General features: G+C 44.4%; 1 protein-coding gene across 26 annotated transcripts in view; it reads right to left on the reverse strand.

The window, feature by feature from the left end:
- The window catches only part of TCF4 (transcription factor 4), a 237,371-nt gene that overhangs the window by 154,442 nt on the left and 59,358 nt on the right, over nucleotides 1-23,571 (reverse strand). For 19 of the 26 annotated variants that reach the window (XM_063320772.1, XM_063320769.1, XM_063320771.1 and 16 more), the window contains 2 exons: nucleotides 5,509-5,570; nucleotides 2,837-2,933 (listed from right to left, as the gene is read on the reverse strand). The exons of the other annotated variants lie outside the window; for them this stretch is intronic. In XM_063320772.1, the coding sequence (XP_063176842.1) occupies nucleotides 2,837-2,933; nucleotides 5,509-5,570 (159 nt within the window). The remainder of the gene's footprint in view (nucleotides 1-2,836; nucleotides 2,934-5,508; nucleotides 5,571-23,571) is intronic. 26 annotated transcript variants of the gene reach the window in all.

The following is a 23,571-nucleotide window of genomic DNA, read 5'->3' on the forward strand; positions in this document are numbered from 1 at the left end:
TTGCAGGGTAGCGGGACCGCAGGCACACACAAACGATTTGTGTTGGAGGACCGCAGCAGCCCTTTGAGGAGCTGAGTAACACAAGCAGCTCTGCGACTCCTCTCTGCTCCTGCCCACCGGGCCCGCTCCGAAACCTAACACACAGGATCCCTGCTACACACTGCCCACATGAAAATGGATTTTAAAAACAAATATCTGAAAAATAAAATACAATAAAAGCCCTCATTTAAGCACAGCCTGTCTGCAAACATTTGTGGGTCAGAAATACCTATCCCCAGTAACAATAAAATCTTTCTTGCCTGGAAAACCACCTCAAATCAGAGCACCTCCATTCAAGGCAACAGTATACACCAGTATAAAACCAGTCCAGGCTGGATAATTGTCAAGCTCTTTATCAGTCGCCATGAGGTAGAGGAGCATGGAAAGAAAACTACAGTGTGGCTCTGCAGGTGCCACCAGAGTTTACGGGGGTCTGTCCTTGGGGGAGTTTGAAGACCCACCAGGAAAAGGGAAATGATAAAAGACACTTTGGAGCCGGGAACTGGCGGTCTGGGTGGCCTCCCTCCGAGTGAACAGCACTCTGCATTGTTCATCGCCACAATATTCAGATTTCTCCTAAAAATCACACAGGTGACCAGCACGGACTGACAGTGGTCTTCGTAGGGCAATGTCTCCACCGGGGCGGTGGTAGCAACCACAGCACCCGTCCCTGTGCCAGGTAAGGGCTTCCATTTGCCCAGAGAAGCTGTGGCTGCCCCATCCCTGGAGGGGTTCAAGGCCAGGTTGGACGGGGCTTGGAGCAACCTGGGCTGGTGGGAGGTGTCCCTGCCCAGGGCAGGGGGTGGCACTGGGTGGCCTTTAAGGTCCCTTCCAACCCAAACCATTCTGTGATTCTATGATTCCATTCCCACAGGGGACAGGAACAGACCCACTGGCCAAGGCCCTCAGAGGTGTCCGAGCAGGAGGGAGACTGTCCCAGCAGCCACCCCTCCTCCTCTGGCACTGATGTGCCATGTCCAGGAGTGGAGCAAAACAGGCGGGTGAAGGGCTGCCCCAACAGGACAAATTAAAGAGAGTCCACTCGTAATTATCAGAGAATTACACTAAAGCATAGCTGCAAAATGCTGTGGGTTGCGGGAAGCATTACTGCACAATAGCACACTTGCCAAAAGCTGTTCCTCACTTGCCATACACTTATACACGCATTCAATAGTGTGTGTAGGAACATCACCGGTCTTATTTCCAATTGAAATTACAAAGTCTCATCAAAACCTTAAAGATTTTGGGGCAGTTCAGGCCCAGGCAGTGTTAGGACGCTGCCCAGCTGATGGCTCCAGTTCGGGTCTGCAGAGCCCGGCTGGGCCAGCGGGCACCGCGCAAACCCCTCCGATGTGATGAGCAGGACCTTCTGGAGACATCAGGGTTTCCAAAGCTCCTAACCAGAGTATTCCATGGCTTAATTCTTTAACTGGGTGCCTCCAAATGTGTTTTTGGTAAAACAACTATTTCCTAAACCAAGTGGAACCAGTATTTTCACTAAGATTGGCAAAAACAGAGAGAGGAATGAGATTTTTTTCTCCAACCCAAGGGCAGGCAGAAGAGAGAAGGACTTTTAAGTTCTAAAGACTCCAACTGGAAGTTAAACTTGAAAGCGCCAGGCAGCCCAGTGGGTTTCACAGAAGTGTGTGGCTATTTGCAAAGTGTCTCTGTGCACTACCTAAGCCCCATGGCGTGAGTTAAGAAGGGAGTGTTGAAATTTCCATGCTTTTTTTGGCTTATATTAGACCCTTTAAAACTGTTGTAACCATGTTTTGTACGTGAATACATACAAATGACTACAAGCTCCAACATTGTCCCATATGTTAAACAACTCACAAATATTTCCCAATATTAAAAGACAAGGCATATTTTAGGGACGTATATTAGAGCTGAAGAATGATATATCACAGTTACAGCTCCATGTTTTTTTTGGCTCGCATTCAATCCTTTAAAGCAAAGCATTTGGTTAGTTCATTGACAACTGCAGAAGAAGGGTGTGATCTTGGCCAAGCATAAGCATTACTAATATTTTTACATCATATATTTACTTTAACCAAACTCATTTATCAACCGTAATTAAAGAAAGTAGCTATCATTCACTTACAAATAATTACAGCCTCTCTCCATACTGCTATGGTGTTTGCTGCTAAGCTAAATGATTATTCGGGGGTGTCAAAACTTTTATCACGGGGTGCGGGGTGGAAGGAGGGTCCTTGCCAAACGCCCCGGGCAAAAATCTCACTCCTCTAAAGCAGAATCGGCTGCAACTCCCCCCGCCTGAAATCCAGGAGTTTGCAGCTCGCAGGTCCCAGCAGGCAGCGATCCGTCATGCTCCAAAACAAACAATGGCTTCAGTGTCCCTCACCACTTATTTATCTGTTCCCCTTTGCAAACATATATTTATCATATTTTCAGAAATCCTTTTCTACTTTAAAAGTCCTGTTCAGAGCAAGTCCTGATTTTCTCTGCCAACTGGCCACTTCCTTGAAAAGGAAAGGCTGAGCCTTAGGAAACCACCATTTCCCTCTTTCAGCAAATACTGCAGTTACTGCATCAGAACTCACATCCCTCTCACAGCAGGAGAACACAGTCTGCGCAGTAAACATCATCGGGGTACATTTGTGAAATTGCATGATAGCTTAAAAAAAAAAAAATAAAACTCCCTCTTCCCGCCCTTACGCAGAGTACAATCAACCCCCAAAATGAAGATGAGGGTTTTAAACCCTCAGACTTTTATTTCTGGTTCGCTTATTCCACTTTCAACACCACGGTCAAGTTAAGAAATTTGATGTCTTACTTTGTATTCTGGAATTGACAAAGGGAGGAGAGAGATTGTCATGCGACCCAAGGTCTCTGCTCGCCATATGATCATAGTGAGTCCCATCTCCATAGTTCTGTTAACAAATTGGGAAAAAACACAATTTTACAAGTTTAAACAGCATTTTGCAAAACCTACAGGTCCCTATTTCCCTGCGAGGTTCTACACCAGCTATAAGAAATATTGTTCCCTTTATCATTTTCCCCTATTGATTCTGCTGGAAGTGATGTGTTCCAGAACATTTTTAAAGCTGTTTCAAATTTTTATTTCATTAGTAATTGACTTCGCTTTGCTGTGTGGATAATCCTGAACGGTGACTGAGATGAGGTTCCTGGAATTTCGTGCTGTGCAATTCAGCACAAAGCCCTCTCTTAGCATAAAAGCCTCCTTGCCCGTAACACGTGCAAGAACAGCAAAGGAATACTTCTTTTAAAAATAGATTTAAAAAGCAAAACGCTATGTAGAAATTTGCCATCTTAATCACCTCACTGCTATATACGTGCATTGGACTATAAAAAAAAAAATTCAATTTTGTCACAGTGGATGTGGAAAATTACTTCTCACTGAAAAAACTAACCCTGCATAGCACTGGTGCCCTGCAGTGCCTCATTACCCCTTAGCACCTCTCTGGGGACCAGCAGCATCAGGCGCTACCCACAGGGTCAAGGACATTTAAAAACCTTGCCAGGATTGGGCCCCTAATTTTTATTTTTTAAACGCTCTTGGTGTAACCTTCTGCTTTCGGTCACACGATTGGTAAAAAAATCTTAAATTTAACTACAAATATTGGCCAAGCGCAGCAGTTACGTGCTGTTTTGTTTCTTCCGTTCCAAACTCAGGAGAAACTCATTCTCCCAAGGTGGAAACACCATCGCCATTTCACAAAGAAGGAAAGGGAGAGGGGTCAGGCCGTTTGCAGAATAACACGGCAAGTTAATGCACAGCCTTGATTGAAACTCCAGAATTCTTCCTAGGCTCGTGCTCTTTCCTTTATATCTCAAAACTTAATTGTACGCTCACATTCAAGTTTTTGCATGCATAAATAATTGTGTGTGCAAATTTAGAATTTACTTTTCAAAACATTTTTCCCTCGGAAGCAATACAAGTGTCAAGGAAAAAAAAAGGGATAAAAATAAAACTGACAGATGTGAGCAGTAATGACGTAATGGATGCTAAGCAGGATGGAATAAGAAAAGGTGTCGGGCTTCCCTCCCTCGGCGGCAGGGCCGGGGTCCCCCCTCACGCCGTAAATGGGGGACCCCCCTGGGCTGCCCACAGTGCCAACAGCCACCGAAAACCTCCGCGGGCATACGGTCTGCTGAGGGCAGGACCTGCCCCGAGGGGAAAGGACGGAGCGAGGATGAAGAGGGCAACCGCGATTCTCCTCGCCAGACAGACACTGGAGGGCACGGAGCTCCCGGCAGCGCTGCTCACGAGCCCTGATCCTTCACGTTAATTAGAAAACAATTAAAAAGCAATTTAAACAAACTGTTTAAATAAGGGCGTAAGTAAGAGCGAAGCCACTTTTTGCCCAGCATAAGTATACTTCATGCGTTTGCAGGAAGTAAACAGGAATAATCAGCTCGGTGCCGAAGCACAAGCCGTGCCCAGCCCCGAGGACGGGCGAAGCGGGGATGCTCTGGCCAGGGAGCAGGGCTGCCAGGGGACTCTGGGGACATCGGCAGGGCTGCCCCAGGCACACCACACAGCTGCTCTGCTGGAAATAGCATTTCTTCCCCACCGAAGTAAGCAGCATCCCGATCCTGAGGTGTCTAAAGAATTGAGATAACTGTCCCCAGCCACAATCGACATGACTGCCTCCAGCTGTCTCACAAATCTCAGCCAGCACCGAGTCCTGCTGTGCCAGAGCGCGGCTCGGTGTCTGCGTTCCCCCAAAGGGAGGGTCCCACTTGTAGGTGGGGAGCACAGGAGATGGCCCTGTCCATCCACAGCAGCGTCTGGAGAGGTAGGCACGTGGCTGGCAGCTGGGCCACCTCCCCAGAGCTCGGATGGTGCCAGCAGTCAGGGGGACATGCCAAAATGCCCAGCTGCCAGCCCCTGCCTGAGGAGAAGGGTTTGAAAGGCCCTGCCTGGAGGCGCGGAGCGGCTGAGGTGTGCTGCGGGAGGGCAGGGTGGGCAGCCCTGGCACGGTGGGACAGACCCGGCGGCACCTCTCCAGCTTCGCTGCCCTGAGCTCGGGCCCTGGCGGGGCTGTGGGTGGCCATGGAGTGGCCAGGGGACAAGAGCTGCCCATGGCAGGGGACACCGGTCCTCTCCTCAGGACTGGGGACACCCACAATCCCCAAAAATCCAACAGCAGAAAGTGAAATGCTCGGCAACAACATCTCTGCTCCACCTGCACTCTCAGGGGTAGCAGTGGCTGATATGGCCTAGCAATAAAATATAGTTAATTAATATTCTCGCTACCTGTTAGAAGTAGCGGAGCAGGTGCCAAATTCAATCACAGGATCAGGTTTGAATGTTCAAAACGGGGGGGGGGGGAAGCCAACATAGATTTTAAAGAGAAGACAGGCTACAGCCAACTTTGCATTCCCATTTTTCCACGCAATCAGGTGTAAAACTCATATTTAAGATTGTAAATTTACATATGCAGTAAGTCTGGTTTGGGGAAAAAGATTAGATATACTTACCCTGGATGGACTAGGATGTCCTGTATTCCCCCAGGACCCTGAGCTAGTTCTGTCTTCTACATCTAGGGACAAAAAAGTTCTTTAGGCTTTATTGCAATAATTCTTTCCTTTTGTATAGGCACTTTTAAATTAATGTTTCAAATTAATCTCCTGTTGCCTTTAATTAAGAATCAGGCACAGGGCTACTACGATGGTAGTGGCTTCTGACCCACTGCTTAAATTAACTCATTTAAATTCACAGCAGAAATGAACCGGACCCTCAGGAACCTGAGGTTTGAACATAAAAATTACTTCAGCGGCTCAGTGTTTCCCGACACTTTAAAAAGTGACTGCACTATACCAGTTAAACGCCTATCAAAAAAAAAAAAAACCCCACCCAAAAAAAAGGCACCAAAATAGGTATTGTCAAACAGTGAAAATAAAACACGATAAAATAGACGAAACCTAGAAGTTAAAGTAAGGCATGTTTGGGGTAGATGCACCTCTCACCACCTGAGCTACATTCACGCATTCGTACCTCAACAAGAGAACAGGCCGTTCCTGAAGCCAAGCACAGAGCGGGTATTTCTGTCTTTTCCTCTACCATTTGATAGAAAATTCATTGCAGCCATGGGGTGGGAGACCACTAATTTCAGACAGTCCATCTCAGGGTGTTTTTAACCATTTTTTCCCCGTGTTTGAGACGGTATGGATATGCGCTAAGACAGGGTGAAACCTGCTGTTTAGGGTATGGACCAAAGAACCTGGACTTCTACAACTTCTTTTTAACTTTGCAACAAAACACAGAAAATTGCAGGCTGAGACGTTCCTTGTGTGCATTTTAGCTGTTGCAGATGACACGTGGGAGGGACGGGATGCCATCCAGAGGGACCTGGACAAGCTCAAGAATGGGTGCGCGTGAACCTCATGAGGTTCAACAAGGCCAAGTGCAAGGTCCTGCACGTGGATCGGGGCAACCCCCAGTATCAATAGTGGGGATGAAGGGATGGAGAGCAGCCCTGAGGAGAAGGACTTGGGGGTGTTGGTGGGTGAGAAGCTCAGCACAACCCATCAGTGTGTGCCAGCAGCCCAGAAACCCCCCCGCAGCCTGGGCTGCATCCCCAGCAGCGTGGGCAGCAGGGCGAGGGGAGGCATTCTGCCCCTCTAGCACATTTTCCTTGACAAAAGTCAGGCCATAGACACATTTTGCCTATGAACGCTCTCCACATTGCACAACTCCCAACATTTCTTCTCTGACACAACTATTTTTATTCCACTTTCCCCAAGTCTTTCCCCAGTATTGTCAATTAACCCAGTTTATTGTTATTAGAACTTCCTTGTAACACTGAATGGTCTTTCAAATATGGAGCCTAAAAATAAAATAATAAAAAAACCACCAAACAAAAAACAACCAAAACAAACACACAAAAAAAAAACCACCAAAAAAAGGACCCAAGTAGTAACTTCTTCCAAAGACAGCCCAACTGCAGGGGCTGTCCCTCTCGGGTACCCCAAGCAGTGGTGTGCACCTTCCAGCGTGGCCAGCCCGGAGAAGTTGAGAAGTCCCCAACACAACCCTGCAGGCTCCCGCGGACACGGAAAGCAGCAGATCCTCTGCAGCGCACTCCAGTACCCTGGGACAGGCTCGCGGAAGCGCTGCCATCACGAAACCTTTATTAAAATGAGCTGGGAGTCTCCCGAGACTTTCCACTTGGCTAAAAACTTAATGGATAAACATAACACCAGTTCAGTGAGGCACTTGCGCACAGGTTTAATGGAAGCCTGTGAATAATTCCGCTGAAATCATAGTTCACTCTCATGTTAATTCAAGTAAATGAGATCACTCATGCTTAACGTTAAGCACATCCTTTAGTACATTGATGGACCGGACCATACTGCTTAAATCCATTACTTTTTTTACTTACAGTATGTTAAATATCAGGAAATGTGATTGACATTGATCTATAACAGTATTATTGCACATTTCAGTGCTATTTTCCAACTTACTCCTGTGTACCCACCAGCATCCTAATGAAATAATAATATTGCTTGCCTTTTGCCATGCGCAAACACTAGCTTTAATCTAATTGGAGAAATACGTATTTGGTCTTGCTGGCTAGAGAAACTTTCTCCAGGTGCTGCCGAAGACTACGCAGACGAGCAGCTCCCGGTTCCACCCCTGCACTGGTTCATCCGGACTTCTAACGTGGGTGGGAACTTCACTTGTCCAAGAGACAGATATGGTTATTAGCACTTTCAAATACCGCTGCTGTGACCAAATCTGGTTGATTTCCAAGATTTAAAAAAAAAAAAAAAAAAAAAAAACCACCACCAAACCAAAAAAACCCCACATCGTTTGTATAGTTTAATACTTTCCCCCAATTACAATTCCTATTATCTCAATAACAGATGAACGTGTTAATAGCACAAGACACTCTTAGGTAAATATTTAATTAAGCTCCAGAAAAAGAAAGAGAATGTGTATCATTTACCTGACAGATCAGATCAACCATTCTATTAGGTTAATTAGGCATATTTTTAAAAATCATTTGTGTTATGTAACAGGCAATTAACTCTGTAGAGCCCTGATCCATTGCCTGCTAAAAATCAGTGGATTTTCTCCCATTGACTGGGATGGGCATCGTCCCACCCTCCAGCAGAGCTTCCGAAACCCACCGCTGAGCGGAACAGCTCAGCTCTCGGGAGCAGCATCTGGGGGACCAGGTGACAGCTCTGACCCACCTCCAGATGGGTGACAACGCCAGCACCTACGGCTGGGCTTCAGCCCCATCCTGCTGACCCATGTCCCCACTCGGGCATGTGGGAAACAGAGGGTGAAGGACAGAGCACCACCACCAAAGGGCTCTGCGCGGGGCTACCTGGGGAGCTCTGCTTTCGTTAAACAAGGCGGCATTATTCACATAGCTCCCTGTTAGAAACTTCATTTATTACCATACTTCCCCCCCGTAAAAGTCAGCTAATCTAAAATAATACACGTTGTCAAGACCCCTTGCACTGGCTCATGGCCAGCACTAGGAGCAAGATTTACATCCCAATAAAGGTTTTCAGACTGCTACACTGTACATTTTTATTTATATTTTAAGAACATAGATGCCATGGTCGTGGGGATTCTAATGCATCACCTAAAATAACACCCTTCAGGGCTGCGTTTGGAGCAGTAACCCTTCCCTTGCACTCCGTGCCCAGGGGAGGCCAGCACAGAGGGAAGGGGGCAGCCCCACACCAGCCCGGGCAAGCGGTGCACTCTCTTGCTGAGCTCTTCCCTTTGGGAGCCCACCACCGAGCTCCAGCTGAGTCTTCTGTCACCCTTCACAGATGCTGGGCTGATAGATGCCATTTTACCTGCTCACAGTACCTCTTTTTAGTCATGTTCTACCTACCTGAAAGGAGGTTGGAGAGAGGGGGGTGTTGGCCTCTTCTCCCAGGGGAATAATGACAGGACCAGAGGAAATGGTCTGAAGTTGCGGCGGGGGAGGTTTAGATGAGATATTAGCAAGAATTACTTTACTGAAAGAGTGGTCAGGCACTGGAACAGCCTGCCCAGGGAGGGGGTTGAGTCACCATGCCTAGAGGTGTTTAAGAAACATCTAGATTTGGCACTTCAGGGCATGCTCTAGTGGCAGAGATTGTAGGGGGTTTTTTTGTGTGCGTGTATGGTTGGACTCGATGATCTCAAAGGTCCTTTCCAACCATGAAGATTCTATGATTCTATGTTCTTCAAAAAAATAGTTGTTTTCCAGGCATGAGGAGGGGCACCACACTCCCAAAGATGCCCAGTACTTTCCAGCAGCACATGGCAATACTGGCTTCATGGCCAGCTGCTGGACGGTCCCAGTGACGTGAAAGGAACTAGTTATGTGCTTGCAGTTAAACACATGTTTTTGTGGTGAGCTGAATTCTTGCCCAGTTGCCCTTTCTGGTACTCTTTGCTGCATTATCCCTGCTTCTCCCTTGAGCCAAACATGCCAGTGACCAGAGGGCACTATCAGGTGCTTAAAATAACGCAGACCTCCAGGCTGGGGTATTCCTCGTCTCTGCAAACATTCCAGACCGAGTCCCTGCGCACACCCAAGACTAACCCAGAAAGTCCTGCCTAGGCAAGGGGATGCACCACCGAGCGGGAAGGACGCTCCTGGGCAGGGAGAGGGACAGCTTTGGGGATGCATCGGTGGAAGACAGACGTCATCCTACACACCCAAGCACGCTGCATCAGGTAGAGATTAGGAGACTAACCTCACAGAATAATTCTGTAAGATTTGCCGAGACTCCAAAATATTTAGCCATCTCCATTTTAGCTGAAAACTTCTTGCCCTTTCCCTTGCTTTCATCCGAGCCCATATAATGCTCAAGGTCTTCCACCAAAGTCAAAACTTCCGGACTCTGATCAGAAAATGACAAGCAATGGCTCTTGTACCTTATCTTCAGGGGTCGTGTCTTAGCTTTTGACCAATTTTCTTTGTATTTATACTTAAATGTGCAAACTACACTATATTACTCTGCAAAACATCAATGAGAAGGCTTAATTAAGTAACACTGACAGATAAATCCATTTCTTTCGCAGTAATCAAATCAAAGCAGGTTGACATAACACAGGAACTTAATACAGTTATTCCCTTGTAATTGGAAAAAGGCCCTTTACTTCTCATTAAAGCAATCTTCTGGGTATTGGCATAATAAGAAGGCTCAGGGCTTTAATACTGCCCTATAAAAGCCCCAAGATACAGACCCCTTAAGCAAACATGCCAGATTATCTAATTCCTTGATCATAGTGGAACATGTAGTTATTGTTTTAAACTACTAATTCTTTATCTCAGCTACAGACAAAAAGAAGGAACTCCGTCTAAAACACGTATCCCGAAGCTCTATAAAAATGCAAGTGCTAGCTGGGGAAAAAGATGCTTTTTCAAAAACACCCAAGATCTTCAGCTGGGAAATTGAGAGTTTAGCAAGATGAAAATTGTTCTTGGATGTAAACAGTTAGAAAGAGCAAATAATAAGATAGAGTTTTATTGCACTGGTGAATTTGACGGAAAATATTTTTTCAGTGGAAGGCAGAGCTGGCCAAAGCCTTCCCGCTGTTGGTACCACGCTATCACCAGTGACCGCCCACAAACCCTCACAGAAGCACCGTGTCCCCTGCGGCCCGTGAGCAGATTCAGAGTGTCACCGGCACGGGTTCAGCGACTGCCTGATGGGTTATGCCGGGCATGGAGCTCTCAACCCTTCTGTGTGCCTGTGGCCACGAAGAGGTTATGTGATGGGTACAAGACCGGAGTGCTGGATGAGCAGATGGGTCTCTGCACCTTGCACACGCGCTCCTTGTCTCTTCTCATCTTGTTTACAAGCCTTCTCTTAGTGCGATCCAGCGAGGTAGCGACAGGCAAGAGCCCGCCAAGTTCTGACCCCCTCCAACCAACCCTCAAGTCAACAGCACTTCTCCCTCGGCAGAAAAGAAAGAAAACCCTCACTAATTACTACCTAGTTAATCTAGCCTAGTTTACTAATAATTTAGTATGACAGATATTGCAAGAAGGTTTGTAAGCTCCTAAACCTAATTCCGGAAATTTATTATGTAGCCTGTAAGTACTGCCACTTAGGTAATTAGGACAGTGAAACCCTAATGACACCAAAGTCAATGCAAAATTCTCCAGTGACTTATTCTCAAAGCTTGGATTTATCCCAGAGAGCATAAACTTGAACACATATGTAATTTTCTCCAGAATCCAGCTCCTGTAAATTAACCTCGCTTAATCACAAGCATTAGGCAATGTGACATTACAGAAAGCAAATCATCACGGACAGACGTGGTCAGTTTTTCAGAACGCTATTCACACGCAATTAACAGTGTGATTTAAACAACGTAACTAAAGCTTCATTCGGCATCTCAGAAGTTCTAGTTAAAAGAAGAAAAACTGGCATTTAAAAGGAACCACAAACCATTCTGAGCATTTTAAGCAAAGAACCTGGGAAAAGCATAGTCAACTGAATCTAGAAAAGCTGTTCAGTGCTGTAGACCACCTTTGGCCGGATTCAAATCCTATTACCTCTATTAGTCATTTAGGGAAAAAGGAATTGCAATTCATATTGATCACACCCCTGTGTTGGAGGCACTGCAACTTCGGAGAGGCCAGTGATGCTTAAGGATGCGGGCAGAAGTCCAGAGCACTGATTCTGGGGCCAAAAGCTGCGCTTATGCAGCAAAATGAGGTCTGGAAAGCCACTAGTTGAGCAGCCACCTAACCCTAAAAGCACTTCTCAGCAGCCTGCAAAGTTCTGCTTCTCGCACCAAGCTTCCCTTGACATCTTAAAAGAGGGGGGCATACCCCCGAGCAGGACACGGGGCTCCGAGAGCCTCCAGCAGCGAGGCCGAGAGCTGCTCACCCTCTGCCCAGACCCCCTGACGTTCCCCGTCTGCTAAGTAGACTCCAAACACGCCCAAACACAGACAGGACCGAGCTCAGCAAAGTGCAGCAGATACTATCATGGTCCCCCACAAAGGTTGGTGTCTGAGCAGCCCAGCGCGCAGGCGATCGCGATTACACCTTCTCTCTTTAGAGAAGCATCAGCCTGATCATCAGATGTCATTAAATGGCTCAGGATCTCAAATGAATACAGGTGCTTAATACGCACCTCCCAGCTCCAGAAAAGGAAAGAAGTTCAGAATTAGGTGACCTAAAGGGCAACTTACTGCCTAATATATGAAATTTCAAGTTATTTTTGTGGTAGGCCACTAGCTCTGACACACTGTGTGACTCCCTCGGGCCAACAACTACTTTATTTTAAGGGGCTGTGACGCGTAAACTGGAGGGACCATGTAAGGCTACTTGACCTTGGTCATAACCCCCCCCAAGGCCTTTGAACTTTCTTTGGTAAAACTTTCGTTGAATCCCTTGAGGTGCTCCCAAACAGAGACTTTAGAATTACAAAGTTAGTATTTTTTCTGGAAAAACACCCAAACCCAGAAAAAAAAAGAAACAAAACAAACTCCTCTTTGCAGGAATAATCCAAACAAATATTTGGGAAATCATCCAAGACTGTAGCAATAACACAGGACAATAAACTAGATGATTCTGGAATATAATTTCGTTTGAACCTCCCACCATCTCCAATAACAAATTTGGGCACATACATAAAAAAAAAAAACCACCTTAAAATCACAGGCCAGGAAATTATATTCTCATGCTTTACTCTGGCAAACAGCAACACGGATATCACAGGCATTTTGCTCAGAGAGATGGAGGGGAAAGAACAAAAAAGGAAAAATAAGATAGGGAAGACTCAAACTAGCAAGAGTAATTAAGAACTTAACTGTTTCAAGAAAGAGGTGCCATTTGAAAGATGATACCTATGAAAAACCCATGTAAAAAGGAGTACGCACCTGATGTTAGACACAGTAACAATAGCCTAGCAACTAGGTGAGACAGAAGAAAACAGTATTTTCAACAATTTTTTTTTTGTGAGAATAGGCATTCAGGTGTTATTTGAGGGGGGACTGAGGGTGTTTATTAAAGCACAAATATCGCTACCCACGTAAAAGCAGGGCCCGCTCACCACTCCTTGCCATACGATATGATGCTTTCTAGAGCGTGACGGTGTTTTATGGTGCACCCCGAGAACCTCAGCTTCACCCCACCCTCCCAACGCCATCTTCCCAGTGCGTGGGCAAGTGCACAAATGAAATAACCTGACCTCTACACTCAGGAGAGTAAATAGAAGATGCATATATATAGATATGTGTGTGTGTGTGTGTGTGTGTGTGTGTGTGTGTGTGTGTGTGTGTGTGTGAATAAACAAAATTTCGCATTTAATACAGCGACAGAGAAGCAGAACAATCAAAAATCATGACATTTAACAAATGTCGTAATACAGGTGCCGAGCGAGCAGCCTGTACTCACAAATGCGCCTGTGAAAAATCTGGCCTTTATCAGCTTCAGAATTATGTTTCTTTAACTTTTCTTTAACTCAGTTCCAGGCCACGTTCTTTTACAGGATCTGAATAAACTACATATCAAACCAAAGATAATTCCCGAAGAATGGTCACTTCATGTGCCTAAGTGCAAAATAATATTTATTGATATAATTATTTGTCTTTGTGGCTCTGAAATAGAATTGCACTACTATAATTCCAAATACTGTAACAAACTTGGAAAATGTTTTAAGATACAAGAGCAGGAAGATGCTTAAATTGATGACTTTTTATCTTTCATGAATAACTAGAATATATATTTCAGAAAAGCCAAGCCTTGCATTCCTGAATTTACCTATACAGCAAAATGGGATCTGTTGTGGAAGACCAGAGTGAAAGGAAAATCTTCCAAATGCTCGTTGGTGAACTCAAAGTCAAAGTGTTTAAGATGACTTTCCAAAGAAGAAAGGTAATATACTGTAGTCAAAATTAATACATTTGCTTAACCTCCCTGAAAATGCTGTAATGTGTTTGCCTTGGGAAAAGATGCCAAGGAAAATGGTGGTTCCTTCCCAGCACTTGACTCCTGCACCGGAAGAGTGGGTGTCTTCTGGCCACCGCAATGGTGTCAGGCAAGCCCTTCTGCTTCAGCACAAAGCTAGCTGGTGACATGCACCAGCCAGCCGTCCATCGCAGGCCAAGGCAGGTGGCCTGGAGGTCCTTCCTGGCCTTGACCCCTAGACGTCTCCCAGCCTTCACACACATCTCCCCCATCCACACCTGCTTGCACAGGGGGCTGCGATTCAGAGACGGATACAAGAAGTCCAGCTTCTCTAGAAGTAAAGAGCTGAAGAGCAGATGAAGAGGTATGCGAGCGGGAGTGGAGCCATAGCATGAGGGGGAACAGTTTTAAACTGGAAGAGGGGAGATTTAGATGGGATATTGGGAAGAAATCCTTTGGTGTGAGGGTGGTGAGCCCCTGGCCCAGGTTGCCCAGAGAAGCTGCGGCTGCCCCATCCCTGGAGGGGTTCAAGGCCAGGTTGGCCGGGGCTTGGAGCAACCTGGGCTGGTGGGAGGTGTCTCTGCCCAGGGCGGGGGGGTTTGGAACAAGGTGGTCTTTCAGGTCCCTTCCAACACAAACGGTTCTGTGATTCTATGACAGGATAGGGTAAGCCCAGCTTGCAGGGGGGAAAGGGTCTTCAGAGCTATGAAAATCCCTCTCCAGACTGGCTTTTACAGTACTAGTTTGGGTGATAGAGGAGAACAAAAGGATGCAGCCAGCAGCAGATGATGAGAGCAGTTTGCATGAAAGGAAGAACCAGACCCTGTTTTTCTATCGCTTTAGCTCAGAAAAGCTGAGGGCTGTTCTGCTCCTGGGCAGCAGGTACTCCTCTCTGGACCCAGAGAGATGCTGGATTAACAGAGTGGGTCCATGATACAGGCGGATCCCTGAGGGACCTCAACACTGAGGTCTTTGAAGAAAGCTGTTTGGAGAAAGAGATAAAGGAAAGGGTGCGGATTACAAAACATCAGCTGCTTTTTTTATAATTTTAACACAGAGAATCAAAGATGTTCTTCAGTGCTAAAAATACAAAATATATAAAAAGAATACAAAAATACATAAAATATGCCACAATACTGGGCGTGCGTGGCAAGCAGTGGTCTGTTTGCAAAAGAGACATTTCATTTCCGCAGTAATTTCGCCAGTACATCTTCACCTGCATCAGCAAAGCCTTTTCTGCCAACCCCGAGTATTTCCCCAGAAAAGACCGCCAACTGCGTTGATTTGCTGACACGATCTAAAATACACGGAGAAAGACAAACATCTTCAGATTTGAATTTTATCTTCCAGGAAAAAAAAAAAGTATATTAAATAGTATAGTAACCAACGAATGTAATTTTATATGGGATTTAACAGTCAAAATATCCTCAAATGAGAAGGAAAAGGCCCAAGATCTCTACACAAAAGAGACTTTTTGTACACCCCCCCGTACTAACACATGATTGGCATTTCTCATTGTATGAATTACAGTTGTGTCAAAAATGAGAAGGGTGGGAAGAATCCTAGACTCTAATTATGATTATCATACTTAGACAAGTATGATAAACAGATACTTCGGGATTGCTATTTCCTCTGTGCTCTGAAGCACCTTACAGACAGTACGTCAGAAACTGCTAATACAAATTAAGTTAAACACATTTGGTTTGTGGATTGAGACCTTTTCCGCTGTTTTGTTTTTCAAAAGATTTTTTTTTTTTTTATTCTCAGAGTATTATGTTTTTAAAGAACTAAATAAACACGAGCTCAACCAAAATTGACAAAATACAGAAGAAGGATTAAAGAGAGAAGGATCAAGGGAAGAATAAGTTGGTAACCTGGACATTTGGTAAACTAAAGGAATGGCAAATTTAAAATGCGTATTCATTGATGCAATCTTTTTTGAAGATTTTGCTCTAAATATCATCTGGACAAGATAAAAAAAAAATAGAGAAGTGATCTGGAAGAAGGGCAGTACGAAGCTTGAAGGTGGCAGAAGTAGTTGGGGACTGACTTTGAGGGAGAGGAACCAGGAGATGGACTCGGGAACAAAAGCACAGACTGGGACAGGCCATGGAAATCGGCAAGGAAAACTTAAATATGACATGGGAAACAGCGGGGAGACAATAAGGGGACTTGTGAGGAATCAAAGATGATTTTAGTATCAGACAATAGAGGGGATGCTGAGAGACTGCGGGCACAGGATGGGGAGAAGTTGCACCAAGCTCAGGTGACAGGTCAGCCTTGAAGAAGGGAAGAGGAATAGACAAACCGTGAGGCCATCCACATCCAGCATGCGGGAAGTGGCATGGAATTATCCTTTCCATGACAGCAATGTAAAGAAAGCACGGATTCAAAATGGGAAATTTCTACTACTTATTTGATAAACAATGTACTATTGGTTTGCTCAAGGGATTAGATACAAAGCTTTAGGGTTTTTTTGTCCAAAGAAGTAGGACCAGCTGCCAGATATATACAATACACTTCAATCGCTTCTGTTAAAGCCACAAATAATTGGAAAATTCATTTGAATCGGGTGGGCATTTTATTTTCTGCCTGAATTTCCAAAGTCTATACAAATATCCACGACAGTCTGAGGCCCCACTTGACAGCCTTTGCTATAAAACGTCAACAGTGTAAACAAATCTAAACTGTTCCCCATCTTCATATTCATCACAAAGAATTGCATTGTCCCGCCATCGGGTGAGGTCATAAAACCTCACATTGTATTTCGGAGAGTTACAAAAGCTACTTTCTAACACACTTATGACATAGACTTTGTGCTTGTAAGGACAGATGACTTCCACGCATCCATTCCCTGTGCGTAACTTGAGCATTTAACCAGTTTTTAGCAGATCTGCTGGAACTATAAGCAGATAGGTAAGGAAAAGTTTAAGGTTCTATTTATATTGCCCTTTCCAGCTTATCAGGGTTGATTCTGTTCTGGTTTTGGATAGTTTGAGGATAGGGAGTGCTGTGGAAGAAGGGTTTCCTGAGCAAAATGGTTCTTTTTGTTTTAATTTATTTTAACCTGAGAGAAGATAGAGTTTAGTAGGAAAGCCTGTGCATCTCAGGACTCTTTCAGTTATAAAATGAATCTAGTTGATAAACTGTGGTTATCTAATTAGTTTACTGTCATATATAGTCTATATTAATGTTAAAGTACTTAATTTTTACTTGAACTCAATAACACAGAGCCCTCCGAAGTTAGGATAATTAATCACACTGCTCCAGGCAAAAAACTTATGTTCTACACCATGACTTAAAAATACATAACAGCAGATTTACTTGAACTCTCCTTGTAGAAATAGATTCTGACGGTCTTGGTACCATTTCAGTTCCAAAATAATAACCAAAGCCAAAAGGCAATCGACAGTGGAAACGTTGATTCAAACCCTGCCCGAGGCCAGGCTAGTTACGATATAATGGCTAACTAGGAGATAACTGTGGACTTCTAGGAGGGCTCATTATGTACCCTCCTTGTTCTCCATCAACTAACTTCTGCACCGCTTTGTCCCCCTTTTCCTGTCTCCCACTTCTCCCACAGCAGCACCCCGACAGCCCTTTGCAGCACACAGTCCCTCCAGCACTCCCCCAGTTCCAGCCCCAGCTCCTCTGGGCCCCACGGCACTCCATGCGCATCTCCAAGGACCTCAAGCAAGGAGGACAGAGGGCTTGTATCCGTATCTGTAAACGTCACTGTCACATAGACTGTTGTCTTCTCTTGCAAACAACAGTTACCTCAACAATTAAACTACACCTCAACCCACATGCCCTGCCCAGTCTGTCCACCAAGCTCCTCTGAAGACCTTCCCAAGGCTGCTGTGAAACACTCGGATGCTCATCTCAGCTACATAACACTGAGAAAGCCTAGTGACACCGAGAGCCAAAGGTTACCTTCTTATTTTAACATTCCCTTTGTTCCCTTTCTGGGAGCAATCTGCATTGAGCTTCTAAATAAATACATTTTCCAATTTTATTTTTTTTTTGCACATGTTTATGTAATCTAGGAAAACGTGAGCTTTGTAAGGAAAATCTGAACGCAGCTAGAACATTCTGATTTTCCGAGAGATGCAATCACGTGATAAGACATACTACAAACAAAACACGTTCACATGTGGAAGAGAAAAATCATTGCAGAAATCCAATTTAGGCACCCAACACCAAATGAATAATTTCATATTTAACCACCTTCAATGATTTTTTTTTTTTTAAACACCAAATCTCTACAAGTGCCACTAGTCAGGTGAGATTTTTTAAGAAGTTACGTATACTTGTATAATAAGACTCGACAAGTGTGTTGTATGAAGTAGGAATGTTACGTTTCAGAGGTGGCAATATTTAGAGAAAATACCGCCACACAAGAAAAGCCACTCGAAAGCTCCAGGTACCGGAGCAGAACACGCAGGAGATGGCCCAGCTCCCAAGCCACCCCTCTCCAACTCCCCCAAAGCCAGGCCTGACGCTACCGTTCGGTGAAGCAGCTTGTTGCGAAGTACGTGGTCCACTATCATTGTCAGTGATGCAACGTTTAAAATGTTGGATTTAATTTAACTCTTAATTAACAAAAATAATATACGAGGAGTTTGATTTACAAGGAGCACCCCTCGCAAATTGCTAAAATAAGCTGAATAATGGTATGGAATAGCATTTAATAATTTGCTACCCAGTTACACCGCATTAGTAATCTCATTAACAGTTGGCAGCAACGCTGCAATATATCACAACAATCTGGGGAGGGCACCAGGGCTCCCACAAGGCAAGGGAAAAGAACAACCAGGTTAATGCTCCGCTCAAATATATTAAGGAGATTATTTCATGGAATAAGTCAGTCCAATAATTTATAGCGTCACGTAGACAACAGCACATTTAGCACATGGTAGGTACTCTTCTCATGAAAAACTGTCTGCGCTGATTTGAAAAGAAAAAAAAATGCCCAAAACTATGTTTTTAAACTCGCTGTGGGCAATTCAATTCTGCATTTTTGTATTTAAATATAAATATAGGAGAGACCCGTTGCCTTCAGTGGAAACCAGGGGAAGCAGTGAAAAGATGGGCATTTTCAGAATTAGGTAATATGTTTAGGTGCTGAAATATCTCATTAAAAACTTAATCCAGGCACCCACAGTTTAATCCAGGAACTTCTATAAAAACCTGGCATCTAAGTAGGACTGGATGAAATCTGACACAGAAGAGCTCAGTCTGGGACAACGTTATGGAAACTGGTCTGGAGACCTGACTCTGCAAACCAGCCCCGCAGAAAGACCAATGGTAAAGACACTGCAAGAACAGGGCTTTTTCCTACAGGGTTTTGAGTGACGAATAATAAAAAAAAAAAAGTTGGTATTTGTTTTCACTCATGCAGTTTTGCTTTGACTTAATCTGTCCCTAACTACTACCTGTTAAAGTTGACTAGTGGCTTTGAGGTTGTAAAAGCCAATAAACACAGCTCGTAATTAATGGAAGCAAATCCAGGGGGCTTAATTCCTCTTTTCTGCCTGCAAAATCTCAAAGCAGAGTTTAGCTCTAAATAGTGTCAAAACCTTGGGGAAAGGAGTTATTTTTCCCCCCCTCTCTGTGCTGGCTGCGAAGCCACGGGAGCATCACTCTTTCGCTCGGGGCTGGGAGGCTCAAGGGGCCTGGGCCATGCCTGGCCACTGCCAGCTGCAGGGCCGTGGGGCAGGAGCTGCCACCCCGCCATCCCTGTGGGACCACAGCAGCTGGCACAAGGCAGAACGGCGGCAGAGCTGGGCAAACCCTCGGGACACAGCGGTGGCATCAAACCCACCAGCCAGAGCCCATGAACTTCCCCCTCCGCTCATCTGCTAACCCATTTCTGCAGCTTCCCCCCTCCACTCCTGCAGCTCCGCATGTGATTCGAGGGGTGAAGGCTGGCCTCTTCCTTCGTTAGAAAGACGGGGGAAAAAAATAAGGCAAAAAATGCTTGAAAAAAATATCAAGCATTAAAAAAAGGCAAACTTTTTTTCCCCCACTTACGGGTGGGGAATAAATGCAGCTCATTGCCTTTGAACGGGCAGCTCAGAACGGGGAGTGCATCCCTTAGAGCTGTTTTCTGCACATGCTTCAACGCGATGCTGTTGTTATCTAAACCAGATTTTTTTTTTTTTTTTTTTTTTTTTTAAAAAAAAAACCAGACCACACCAGCAGCTGGGTTTTGTACTTCTCTGGCCAGTACATGACTGGTTAATTCCCAATATTTATGTTTCTTGGAAACAGAAAGATTAGCCAGGAATGTGTAACTGGAAAAAGTTGAGGTAAAAAAAAAAAAAAAAGGGAAAGAAAAAAACAACCAAAACACAACCCCCACCAGTGCAGCTCATCTCCAACTGGCTGTTGCAAAAGTCACAAATTCTATTCCCGGTGGTTGGTATAAGATACCGGCCTGATTGCAAACCATGCAGATCTGATGAAAGGGAAATCAAATATCAACAGAAGAAAAATATCTAATGAAACTAAAGGACATTTTCTGCTAAACTTGTAGTCTTTCAACAACAGCGCTTTAATTTAAGCCTACTTTAGAATGACTTCATCTATATGAAAATTACATTAAAAGTGCCCTGGATGTATTTGCATTTAAAGTGTATTATGACAGCCCTTAGCAAACACTTTCTATTTACTGGACACTTGCTATCGTAAGACAATCCATATGTTTCCGGGCAAAGAATATCAACTGACAAGGGAAAAAAAAAAATCTACCAGAAATCAATTCTACAGAAATTTTAAGTGATCTATTACACCGTGGTGCAAGAGCATTTTTTTTAAAGCAAAGCGAGGGAATTTGTTATCTTTTCAAGGACAAGCTGGGACTTCACCTGGCTTCAACCACCCAGTTTAAGGCAGCCCTTGGTGATAAAGATAAACCGCTGGTAAACGGTTAGTGATGGCAAACTGCCGACACTTGTGCCACGTTTGGCCCTGGTACAGATTTGGGCTTCTAACAACCACCGCCAACGCCAAAGCCTCTTAAAATTCATTTGACATCAGTTGGGTAAAGCTGTAAATTTGAACGGGATGATAAGAGGTGGCCAAGAAGTGGCTCTAGGTAGGTAGTTATCTCAACAAGCTGCCTAAGCACGGGGATATTTTCTTTCTACTCTTTCACCCTCAGACTTGAGTTTATAAGGAGAGAGAAAGGGATTGAGACGCCTCAGCCCCACGCGCATCCTCCCTCCGATGGCCATCGGTGTGCAAGATTTCACACTGAATTTCCAAGTTTGCAGTTCTCCACAACTCTGACAGCTGGAAAACACAAACCCCCAAAAACTTATTGTCAGCATATGCCTCAATTATTTCAGCGTCCTGGATAAAAGAGTTCCTCGCTGCAGTAGATGCAGATACACCTTGTATGAAGAAAGAACTACTTACACTGTGGCATTTAGCAAAATTTCCTGGGGAGCAGCCCTAGATGGTGCCCTGCCCTGCTCTCCTGGGGACCGGGCCAGCTGCTGGAGTCCCCAGGGGACACCAGCGCTCCCCTCCAGGGGTACATCCCAACCTCCCGAGGTCCTGGGGCTCCATCCTGCTTTCTCCATTCTTCCCTGCGCGGTCTCTGTTCACACCCCGCACTCAACACGCCGTCCGTCCTGTGTCTTCCACCACCAAGAAAGCAGAGAGGACGCAATGAAGGCACATGGCAGCCCCATGCTGAGCTTTCCCACACGCGTAAGGGAGCTCAGGTTCCTCAAGAGCCAGCTCTGTTAGAAGCTACCAAATTAAGTATTTACATTTAAATATTGCATAAATGTGCTAAGCGTGCTAAAACCCAACATACTGATGCTCAACGTTGTTCTCAGATTTGGTATTATTTGTAACTTTACAACACTGTTACAGTACAATGCATAAATCTTATTTTTCTCCCCAAAATGAGTACTTCCAAAGTTTCCATGAAAGCTTCACGCACCTGTTTTAAAGCTGCATCCAGATCCCTTATGAAAAGTCAAAGAGATCCAGTAATATGCATTAATAAAATGGGTTACAAGCACCTGAATCGCAAAAGATTGAACAAAAGCATTCCATCATTGATCAAGAATTGTCTTTTCTGTTTTTAATTATCACTCTGATGCAGTGGGCTGGATTTTGCTTGGGCAAAAACTCTTCTAAAATATGTGCTCGGGTTCAACCAAAAGCTGATGCAGGAATTAGGTTGTATCACACATTGCTGAAGCCAAAGAACTGAACTCATGATGGCTTAAAGTGAAACTGGATTTCTTCGCTTTCTCCGATTTCTTTAGTTTTTATGGTGCATTAAGCTCAGATCATATTTGGGGTTTTTTTATTGTTGGTTTTTTTTTTTTTTTTTTTGCTTTTCACTGCAAGCACAAGTTAGAGATTTCCTTAAGGTTAAGAAGAAAAAAAAAAAAAAACAACCAAATGCCAAGATAATTGCATCGTTTTTCCCCTGGCCAAATTAAACACCAAATATTGAGTCTCATGGTACAAGGTCAAATTGGCAACACTGCGCAGGAGGATCGTAATGCTCTCTGTTGACTTAAAAAAAAAAACCACCCTGCTATTCCCTTTCCACTGTTTATACCGTCTCAGGTCCAGATCACACTACTAATTAGGCACTTCATGAACAAGAAATCCCGTGTAACTGCCCTGTGTCCATAAGGCATGGTAGAACGTAGAACGTCTCCAGCGAGAATTATGCACTTTGTCTAAAAATCTTAATATATGTTATAAATAGAAAGAAGAAAATATGAAGACACCCACAAATTAAAAAAAAAATAATCTGTTTAAAGGCTTTAAAAGTCACTCCCCTTGATGCGAGAGTCGCATTTTAAACATTTCCTGCAACATCACATCAGCTCAGTTTTAAAGCAACGTTTCCTGTTTCAGCTCACCAGCATGTCTCCCAGTTAAACTGCGACACTTTACCAAGGGAAGAGAGAATGCATGTGCAATCATATGCCCTCTTCAAAAGACGGGATAAGTGATATAAGTATATATATCTATCAACTGAGCAGATTTTGGGAGAAAGAAAAGAAGAGAAGGAGCAGAGAACTACATTTTATGGCTTTTTCACTATTTAATATTTACACAAGGAAAAGACTATTTGTCTTCAACGATGCCACGAATTACCGAGGATGCATTTAGATTTGGGCATTACGTAGCAAAAATAAATGCCTTTTTCTTATTCCAAGCTGCGTAGAATCAACCGCATGTTACACCCTTGGAGTTTGCTCGGGTACTTTAAGATAGCGAAGCAGAAGAGGAACAGCAACTTTTAAAGCTCGTATTGCCACTGTACGATCACTGTGACTGAAATGTCCCCGCTGCCACGCGGCAAGGCTTTCTCCAGGAAATGAGTACAATATCCAGACAAGGGAACAGCACAAACAGGTTATGATGACAACTGAATCGGATGTGTAACGCTTTAAGTGTCTACTAACTAATTCTGCATTGTAATAGGAAAGCTTAAAAAAAAAAAAGGCATGACATCCACATGAATGCCAAATTAATTCATTATGATCAGTGCTACCACAATGAACACCAAATTAATTCATCACTGTAGAATACACAAAGCACTACCCACTCCTCCTCCTTACTGACGACAAAGCAAAGGACGCCCATCCTCAGCAGATAGAACATCCGCGGC

Source organism: Chroicocephalus ridibundus, chromosome Z (assembly GCF_963924245.1).
Source record: "Chroicocephalus ridibundus chromosome Z, bChrRid1.1, whole genome shotgun sequence".
NCBI lineage: Eukaryota > Metazoa > Chordata > Aves > Charadriiformes > Laridae > Chroicocephalus > Chroicocephalus ridibundus.